Raw genomic sequence first — 10,538 nt, 5'->3', positions numbered from 1 at the left:
AAAATGATAATATCGTTAATTAAGAAGTAAAAATCGATCCAATTTAGACACCCATGAAATACGATCCTTCGAGCATGATCTACCTTAACTGAAAGTGCCATAAAAAATAACAAATTAAACTGTTCAGAAGTGAAACATGGAAACATCGAATTACAGCTGTAGAAATCTCTTTTAATTCGACGGTTTTTTTTGGTCTACGCCTCTGGAATTCTAGTGGTTTGTTTCCCCATCGCGATTGGCACATACGAATGTCCCTTCCCTTCGCCCTTACCGGAGCCTTTCGAGTCTTCTCATTCATTCGCTCGCGATATCTATTTTCAGTGGTCGAAAAATCCGCTCGAATGTATATATGCATGTGGCGAGAGCAGCCGAAAAAAAAGAATTGAAAAAATTTACGCCGGTTTCTCGCACTCTCGGGACTCCAGAGCGTCTCGTCGTTCGTAGCGCGTGTACCTTATGTGTGTATGTTGAAATATACGTATATAGTATGGAAGGATCGCGAGCACGGGACTATGTGGGATCGCGTCTAACAAGCGGGGCCCTGTGAATTCCGAGCGGTCCCACCGCATAATCAAATTATTCTTAGAAGCCATGTTGGCGGAACATGTGCTCTCGAAACTGCCTTCTTCCTCTCCCTCTCTCTCTCTCCGCTCTGCGTACGATGACGTCACAACCCCGAGAAAAAGTGAGAATTCAACATTCATTGGTCGTAGACTTGAGCGGGATATGAAGATTCTCACCGGAAGTGTCTTGCGCCATGTCGAGCAAAACCATTTAATTTACTGTCCCATGGAGATCAAATTTATTTCCTAGCAGCGTGTTGATTATTCCTCATGTTCGCCAAATGTCCCTCGCGTAGAGGCCATGCAGCGAAAAGAGGCCGCGGAAGTAACGCTGAACTATTCTCAGAGTCTTAGACTTGACTAGCGAGAATTTTCATTGAATTGTAAAAATTTTATAAACTTTAGCGAAAATTTCTTATGCTCTTTAAAAATCATTTTTTCAATGTACTTTTGGTCCCAAGAAGCTGCTTAGTCTCCAGATAAAGAGGGTGATTTTTGATATTCGTTTATTTTTTTTTATCCTGCTCAGTTATCTGGGCTTCCCCATCAACGATTCATCTATATGAAAACAAAGAGCGAGTGTTGCCTACGAAAAAAAAAGGCAAAAGAGAGTTGGTTTCTGTTGTGAGCCAAGTCGAATATATAAAAAGATTTCGCCACAAGGTTCTCATCGGGAAGCGAATCTCAGGTCGTTGTCGATTTTTTTCATTTTTCACTATCTCGCAGCATGATCAAACAAACGAGCTGGCCGATCGTGCAATCGACCAAGTAGATTGAAGCGCAAGCGAAACAGGAGACTGGAAAATATGGAAGTGGTGCAACGAAAGAACCGAGTGCAGTGCACGGGCCTGCGCTTCAGATTGCATAAATAATGTTGTGCATATTGCTACGGAAGTTGGCGAAGCGGATCGTTGAGTTGTAACGTTGTTGCTGCCTCCTCAGAAATAATACCGTATCAAAAGTGGGTCTGGAATCGCTCTTGCTGCTACGCGAAAGTTGGCCATGAACCATTTCTGCCCTTAGAGATCGGCTGGCGGTAGCTCCGGAGCATCGTCGTGAAAACACATCGGAATAGGCGGCAAGAACAACAGAGACCGCGAGAGAGCGAACGGCCAACGAGAGCACAGACAAAATAAGAACGCTACGATGAGACGAGAGAGTGGAGAAGAGTAGAAGCGAAGAAGAAGCAAAGAGAGAGAGGAGAAACGCATCAGAGCCCAGTCCGCCTTTACGCTCTTTCTGCATCGTATCCGCGCCAGCACACTGCCTCCTAGGCGCGACGCTGATGGTGTTGAGATCTCTCGTTGTGTTTAGCCACACCACATAGATTCTGCAAGCAGCGGGATACGAGAGCGAGTGAACCGATATTTCTCTAGATCGCTGCTACCGCGGCGCGAAATGCCTGACGGCACTTTTGTTCGCATGGGCCGAGGCTAACGAACAAGTTGCCCGTGCCATTTATCACAGAAGTTAATTAATAGAGCGGACCGCGACGCATCTATATTCCTGCACGATGACGCTTGATCCCAGCAAAATTGCTATTTCGATTTAGTGTCCTATTGTTTTGGGCTTTTCTTTTTCCTCGGACGGTTCTCCAATAAAGATTGCCTGTTGGCACAATAGATTTTTCAACACTCAAATCAGATTCGTTTTTATTCATCAGTAACTTCCAAGCTTTCTAATGGATACGAACAAATAATTCGTGGCATAGTGGATCCTCGTTTCTTCAGGTTGCTTTTCATTTTGCACTTTCAGCGGTTACACCTGATAATGAAGCCTCGATAAGTTTTGATTTATTACTCGCAGCCAAGGAATCATGAAGAACGGACGATGATGAACCGGGAAAGAATCGACCCCTTCTCAAATTTCGTTCGCTTCTTTTCTATTGATTCGGCAACCCGAGAGAGCAGACACAAACCGAATATCAATCTTCATCGCTCTGTTGATTCGTCACCGTGTTCGTTCCACTTTTCAGACTGATATCCCGAGACGTCAATTGTACGCTGGTACAGTTGAGAGTGAAATCTAACGCCAGATTGACCCCTGGACAACAACTGTCTTCTCTGATCCGCGAATTCTTCGCGCCCGAATATTGTTTGTCCTTCCCAATATTCTCAGGCTCCTCCCCATCGCCATGCCGCTTCCTCGCGCTCGTATAATCTCCGCTTCCTTCTGTCCTGCACTCGGCGGACTGGCCGTGGTATTTCATCGCAATTCTAATGGTGTGAGTCACTTCCGGACTCGGACTACGAGAGCCGCCGCGGATGACCTCGGTCTTCTCGCGTATGTTAACGCGCAGATTCTCCGAAATTTCGGAACAGATGCAGTCCTTGAAAACTTGTGAATCGCTCGTGCTCGGACGCATCTTATATCTCGTCGGACCTGAAACCACATTTCATTAACACTTCTGAATTCGCCAATGGGACTCTGTTATTCGGCTTTCGTCGTCGTATTGAATGTGAGAAAAACCACTGTTCGTCAAAAACGCCACTTTTGACGATTTCCAAAAAAATTGGGCTTGAAAATTCGCTACTAAATATTCCTGTCAACCGACAGAAAAAAATTACGCGCGAATGTTCGTACTGAGCATTTCCTATTTCGGTCACTGGCAACAATGATTTTCTCAATTCCTACCATGTTACTCACCGTTTCACATATTTACGTACGATAAATTACAGCCCCGTTGCTCTATAATATGCTTGAAATGAGAACACCTGCGCCTAAATGCACGCAACCCCGAACGACTTTGCTGCGAAGTATACAGCCGTACTACTATCTTGCGTATATTAAGATATAAATGTGTGTACGCTACACGGATACACCTCGCTCGGATACCTAATGGGTCTATTATTATTATGCAAGCTCTAAATAGTACTACGTAAATCCCTCGTTTATAACAGGGAATACACGAGCGCAATAATTCCATATTTAATAACCTTTTGATCGATTTGTATTTGACCTTGAACCACAATATTAAGAATAATTATTCTGCGGGAGGAGTTGGGCTCATGAAAAAAATGATTACTATTGATTTGTTAAAAGTTGAGGAATTTTTACAAACTTTTGTAAGGCAACGAAATTGGAATTGTTATTGAAAGCACTGGTTAAAGCTTTTTTTTAAATATAATTTCGGTGCACGCTCGAGATAATATCAGGCTTTTTTGAGTCGAAATTTTTTCGTAAATAAATTTCAATTACCAAGCGTGGGTGAGGGTTACTAGTGGAAAACGTGGTTCAACAAATTTTGATACCTGCGACGATACTTTTAGTGCATTCTTCCAGACTTCCGAGTCCGGCGCTGCATTCGTTCTCTGAAAATTGAGTGCGGGATCCTCGATTTCTTGTCGAGGTTCGTTTCGCGTAATCGGTGGTGCGAAACGAACGTGTTCCACTTGGATCCTTATCTTTGTCGCGCCCGATACGTGATACCTTTTCTAAAAATTCATCCAAAACGGTGTCCCTCTCGGGATTGCTCCGGGGGGATTCCTCGCTGCCGCGTGCACGAGCACTCGCCTGGGACTCGATCAGTGGAATTGGACATTCCGGAAGTTCCAGTGAAGTTATAGTTAGATAAGCTGGTCTTTCGTTTCTCACTTTCTCCAGCCACGATCTGTAACTAAATTTAAGGGCCCGACGTTGAATCATTAATTTTGCGGGAGAAGAAAAGTGACGCTTTGAGAAGAACCACCGGATCATTCAATGGTCCGTGAAGATTTTTTATTGAAAAATTGCTGCCCCATCCTGTTCAGTACGTGAAGAAAATTACGACAAAAACGAACCGTCGTAAAGTCCAAAAAAAAGGTGGATTTTTTCTCAAGGGCTTCTCGGTGCAATTCCCCTGGCTGCGCGCTATGTAAAAATCTCGCCATCAGCTAATTAGCCATTTGGACGTTGTTACGAAGAGTTTTCATCGTTAACACATACACAAATATACTCACACACGAGCGCTAACACACTATTAGCTTCATTACCAGTTTGCTCAGCTCGTTCCTCTCGAGTTCAGCTTGTTCGTGGAACGCTACAAAAAAAAAGACACAAATCGAATTCGTGCGAAGTGTCGGCGAGCTGAGTCGAGCACGAGTTCTTTTCTTTCGAGATCGAGCAGAATAAAAAAAAAAAAGAGAGAGAGAGAGAAAGGAAAAGCATGACTCTTGGACGCGTCGTAAAATCAGCACTCTGTGCATTTGTGCATTTCCTTCATCGAGACCGATAGCGAGATGCTTTTTAACTTGTTCTCATGAGATTTCGTTTTTATTTTCACATTTCTTCTCAACAGCCTTCGAGACTTGTGTCCCAATGAAGTTAACAACATTGCCACGTTCTTTGAAGCGTGCACGATTCTGGTACTGTAAGTCAACAAAAAAGTCCATCGACGGAGTGTTCGTTTTTAGAACCCCTTGTACCAGGTGAATTTTCCAAAGAGAATAAACATTCTAAAAAAATTTTAATTAAGGTTTAAGCGATTGTCCAAAAATAAGCAAGAGAATTAAAAGTGAATCAGAACTTTGGTGCAAAAGTGTGGAAGGTATGTGGTTATTTCGTTGTCTTAAGGGGTCACTCCGTGTGGCAGCCGAATTTTCTGGGGTTTTTTCGCGATTTTTTTGCAGCGAGAGGAAAGAGCATAGACTTTTGAAATTTGAAGAGTTTGTTTATTGGTAATTCAACTCCATAATAGAATTTTTTAACTCTCACATATCGGGTAAATACGGTGTAAAACTACTCCACAGGAACCCATATATTTCTCCACGGTCTTGACGATTTCGGGGAATTGGTTTGTCCGAGATGAAAAAAGCAAAGAGCGTTTTGATGTAAAAAGCAGTGGCTATCGCCTGAACTAAAATCATACAGAAATATTGAACATTGAATGATTTTCGCGCTTCAAAACAAAAAATATTAATTTTCAAAAATGTTTAAAAGCGCGAAAATCCTTCAATTTTCCCCCTCAATCCTGCTGGCAGCAGCTGATTATAGAAACAAAAATAGCATCAGCGACCCAGGAACTTCTAATCCTAAATATTGAATAATCATGGACATTGATAAATCCACTTTAATCGCTATACCAACATTATGACTGTTGGAAGTATCAATAACTCTGTCAACTCGTTCTTTGCGGGTTTGAGATAATGAAATTTTATTGTAGAGAAATACCTTGAAGATCCTCGCCCCGGGCGATCATGAGCACTTTTCGGATGACAGATATGACTCGGGGACGGTGACCTTGAATCCGTCGGTTCTTTCTCTCGAGCTGCGTTTCGCGGATCCTCAAGAGTTAGGCGCCGAATATAAAGTCCGGGCACCTCCTCCACTAGGAGGCGTCTCCTCCTGTAGCCTGCCACAGTGTCAATCACGCGAGCCGAAGGCTCGATGTCCTTTGTCAGAGTCAGTTCTCATCGCTGGTCTGACCTGCTGTCATGATTAACGATCCACAGTCCAAGGCCGATAGATGCACTTTCGGATCATTTTATTCCATTGTTTTTTCCTCAATTTGCCGGATCGAGTTTGCCAGTTCGCAACACTTTTTTCTCGAATCGGTATTCTCGGGGGATTCAATTAATTGGTGAATTCTGTGCGTAATCAAAAAACGATCTTTTCTCAGTTAATGACTCCAGACATGCGTCCGTTAATGAATTTCTCATCGCTTTAGCTCCTAGAATTACCGTAGTCGAGACACAACGAAATGTGAACGAGGGAACGGCAGATTCGAAAGGAAAATTGGGTTGGACACTTGAGCAAAAGACTGCTGGGGAACATCTGAAAGAAAATAGAATGATGAGTAAGTTGCGTACAACTCACTAAATTTTAGGAATTTCTTTGCTCGCTCGACCGAACATAATGTTGAGCGACACGAAGCCGATATATTCCAATGATCAAATGAAAATAGTACGAGTTCACTGATCTGGAATTTCCTCGTTCACGAGAGTCTTTCAACAGGAAGGTAACAGACAGGCCTAGTTTTGGCTAAAAATGAGTTGGGCTGCTTAAAAGTATCGTGAATAAGTAGCGACGATAATTTCAAGGTCTCGAGTGTAGACGAGGAGACGAATTCGGTGTACAGAGAATCGGAGAAAACGAGAATTCGATCCCGCGGGGAGCAGTGAGAGCCGAGCACGCGGAGAAGCGCGGCAGCCTGCGGGGTACGAAACGTCGTTCAAGCGTTGCTTAACGGGCTGTTTTGAATTTTTATTCTCTCATTGGGCGCCCCACATCGTGAGGTGTGGGATAGATTAGTTCTCGCTCACATGCTTGTCAGCTACTTGCCGGGGGCCCTCAATATCGCGGTCTGAGCTCTTTCGCACACCCACAAACATTCAAACACTCGCCCCGCATTCCAATTTACATACATACGTACGCGTCAACATTCACGTCCGCCTTTCTCATTCACACGCCCGTTCCTCCAAACCTCCTCGAATACACGGAGGAATTAACGAAAAGATAATGACGGATTAAATCAGTGGGACCTACCGCCATGAATTGCGGGATGATTAATCAGTTGGCTTATTAAATTAAAAAAAAAAAAATTAAAAAAAAACAAAGAAACAAAATTCAACGAAGAAAAGCAGAATCGACCGGATGAGTGCAGAAAATTAGCGAATACGAATTAACATAAATGAATTATCAACAATTACCGCACTCGAAAAATCTTCTGAACCCTTGATCGTAACAAAAAGATTCGAAAATACCTTAAAGTTGTTCGGCTATTCTATGACTAGTCAAGTTAGCAAGTACTTTGTGTTGATTTATTTGAAGCCTAAATGGTTAATACAATTAATAAACACTTACATTGAGATTATTTTTATCACAAGAATGTAATAAAGTGCTTTAAAAGTATCATAAAAGATAAAATTTATACTTCAACTTGACTATAGTTAATGATTGAGTCGGTACCGGTGACACTTGAAATACACATAACCCAAGGAAACATTTTCATTGTGCGAAAGAAAGTTTCAATCGGTGTAATCGCACCGAGAAAAGAAATGGTTGATTCGTTAAAAAAAGCGAAGCTACTAGACGAATAGCACGTGAGTCAGTCTCGAAAAGAAATTCGATGAAATTCCCGCAATTCCCGAATTTGCCCGAAGTTCAATCAGCTGCTACCAGCAGTCCAACGTAATGACTGACATCCGCTTTCGACACGTAAAAAACTAAAGTTTTTCATGTTTTCTTTCTTAAAAGCCCCGTAAGATAAAGTTTTTTTAAAGGAACGGAATCTGTGATAAATTTTCTTCACGATATAAACTTTTCCGAAGCTCGAACACCGTACAATTTTTCCACAATTAATATTATTGCGGGTCCCCCATTGGGTACCATGTTGAAAACTTACACTAGTAAATGAAATAATTCAAAGTCTTGCCTCGTAAGAGGCCCCGAAACTGTGCTCATCGTTATCAGAGGACCTTAAACTTTCATTTACCGCAAAAAAAAAATCTTCATCGTACTTTATCGAACGGCCGAACTACTTTAATCGGAGCAAGATTAAGAAAGAAACAGGTTTTTGGCTGATAAATCGTGAATTTATATCAAGCGATGAAACTATCATATTTCAAAGCACAAAACCATTTTCGTATACGTGATGTTGATGAAAGCCCAAGGGAGTAAACCAGCTGGAAATTACTCTGATAACTGGCCAACGCGAATCTATATCGACTGAACTACTGTTCCAGGCAGGTAAGGGAGTGATGTTTACGTATACAAACACAAATCTTCACGTACACGTATCCACGCATCAAGAGACTCGGTAGAGCTATAGGCGACCTCTAATAATACCAAGGCGAATGTAATACGTACGTGCATTACGCCTAAATACATTGCAGCACATATATTAACAGTCAACCTGTAGCTTCGGGCTGTATTTGCATAATACGTTGTGCGTCATAATGCTCACGTCATCATGTGACAAATCAGGAATTGAGCTCGTAAGCCTCCCATTGCATGCTTCGTTTGCGATTCAATCACGCAACGCTCTTCGATTTATCCTCGTCTCGAGATGAGGATTAAATATATCCTACTCGTAAAGCAACATTTTACATCCTTATCGTATCATTTAATCGCTGATTTTTTAGTCCTTCGCGAGCTATTCAGCGAATAAAAATCCTCGTTTTTACTGGTATGACGAGAGATTAAAAAATGACAGATGAAAATATACGGACCACTTACTGGAGGGAACTTGCTCTGTTTCTCAAATGCTTCTTGAGTAGCGTTCAAACTTTTTTCACTAGCGATTTTTGCTGGGGGCACCGAGACGCGTCGCGTCAATAAATCTGAAAAAAAAATTCACTCTGATTGTGTCTGCTTTGAAAAATGTTGGTGCGCAAACGGAATTCAGAGCGCAATTGTTTTTTCGATACCGTAAAGTTTTTTGAGGGTTTACATTTTTTTTTTTCACGCATATTAATTCGCATGGAATCCTAATCGTTTTGATTTCACTTTGAGAACTTTGAACTTCCGGTTATAAGAAAATTTGGAACGAAACGCTGAAAATTATTTGCGTAATTTTTCACACCGTGCGGGAGGAAAAATTGTCGAAATGGAATGTAAAAATTTGACGATGCGCTGATATCTTTTTACACACTTTTCTCTGTCCTCGCCCTTGATAATATCGAGTCAACCATAAACAGCTGATGACAAAATAGACTAACGGTATTTCCGAAAAAAACTGTTTTTCCCAACCCACAGGATCGGGCGCCAAAAGCGTCTGCGACGAAGGGATGGAAGTTGGCCGTGTTGCTTTTTCGAATGACGCATCGATCCATCATACAGCGCGTCGCGACGGGCGGCGTGACTGCCCTGTCACGACGACAATAACCGAGTGAACGGAGATGATTGTCGAAAGCGGGGTACACGTGAAATCGATTTTGTGAAAGGAAGAAAGAAAGACAGAAATAAAAAGTGGAGATGGAAAAATAGAGACCTCGACCTCGAGCTTAACAGCCCACGATTCTTTTGCTATCACTCCGTACACACATTTTCGCTCTCGAAATAATCTCCATGAGGCGTTCATGAAGCATCATTCAACCAGCAATACGGGAAGATTTTTTGGATCGAAATCCTCCTAATTACACTATAAATTGCAAAACTCTGAAATTATACTTAAAGTCTGAGAATAGGCTATAAAACTTAAAAAATCAAAATTCGTTTCCCAGACGCCGTCAGCGCAACGTTCAAAATTCCGTAGCCCGAAAGCGGCGAGATCCGTGAAATTGAGTGGCGACGACCCCGCTTCATCTCTCCTTAAACCTCTCTCGCGCCCTTCTTTGCCATGTCGAAATGGTCTATAATTTGATTTGCTATTCCACGAATCTCGCCATACGATAATTCACAATAAATTGGCAATCCTGCCAATCAATCGTTGTAAAAAACCTACTTATGGTTATTTGTACATCTCGATTCGGTTTCGTAAGTACGTCGACGACACTATCGTCGCCGCGATGATGTTTCTGCAGTATCGGTGCGTGCCCGACTTCCTTTTTATCGAAAATTCCGACGCCTCGTTATTTAAGAATACAACACTACGATGTGGTTAATAAAAATGAATAAAAAGCCAAAAAGATTAATTTGTGCAGGAATAAATTTACGAAAAAAAGGAACTTCTGGGAAATCTGAAAGATCTAGAGGATTGGAAGACTTGATTTCGCCGGGATGCCGCATATACGAGAGACTCGTGGATCGCCGGCGGCCTTTAGGCGCTTCTTCCCGCAGCACAAACCCCATCCTCTTCCATCCCTCGTGGCATATAGATATATATCTGTAGGGGCCAGTTTAGCGCGGTGAAACCGACCGTTTTGATATATTTTCTGTAACGAAATGCCCGTTGAAAAATGTAGTGGTTTGATCAGTTTCACAGTTCCGACTCTCGTATATCCTTAACAGCGATTTTCTCAGCCCCGCGATCGCTTCTCTCGCGCATTATTCCTTTCTTCTCTTCACCCGCGCGCTCACAAATGTATGCCGAACCGGGTGTGCCGTTATTTTATGAAA

At 42.3% G+C, this 10,538-nt stretch overlaps 1 protein-coding gene across 1 annotated transcript; it reads right to left on the bottom strand.

Annotated features, from left to right (window-relative positions):
• Window positions 1-2,193: 2,193 nt before the first annotated feature.
• Window positions 2,194-6,314, bottom strand: LOC122419190 (uncharacterized). The gene is made up of 4 exons (XM_043433520.1): window positions 6,221-6,314; window positions 5,712-5,949; window positions 3,815-4,179; window positions 2,194-2,945 (listed from the first exon to the last, which is right to left on the bottom strand). The coding sequence occupies exons 1-4, from the start codon at window positions 6,312-6,314 to the stop codon at window positions 2,488-2,490; spliced, it is 1,155 nt and encodes a 384-aa protein (XP_043289455.1). The 3' UTR covers window positions 2,194-2,487.
• Between the last annotated feature and the right edge of the window lie 4,224 nt (window positions 6,315-10,538).

This window comes from Venturia canescens, chromosome 1 (assembly GCF_019457755.1).
Source record: "Venturia canescens isolate UGA chromosome 1, ASM1945775v1, whole genome shotgun sequence".
Classification (NCBI taxonomy): Eukaryota; Metazoa; Arthropoda; class Insecta; order Hymenoptera; family Ichneumonidae; genus Venturia; species Venturia canescens.
This window is presented reverse-complemented; position numbering and strand designations above follow the sequence as displayed.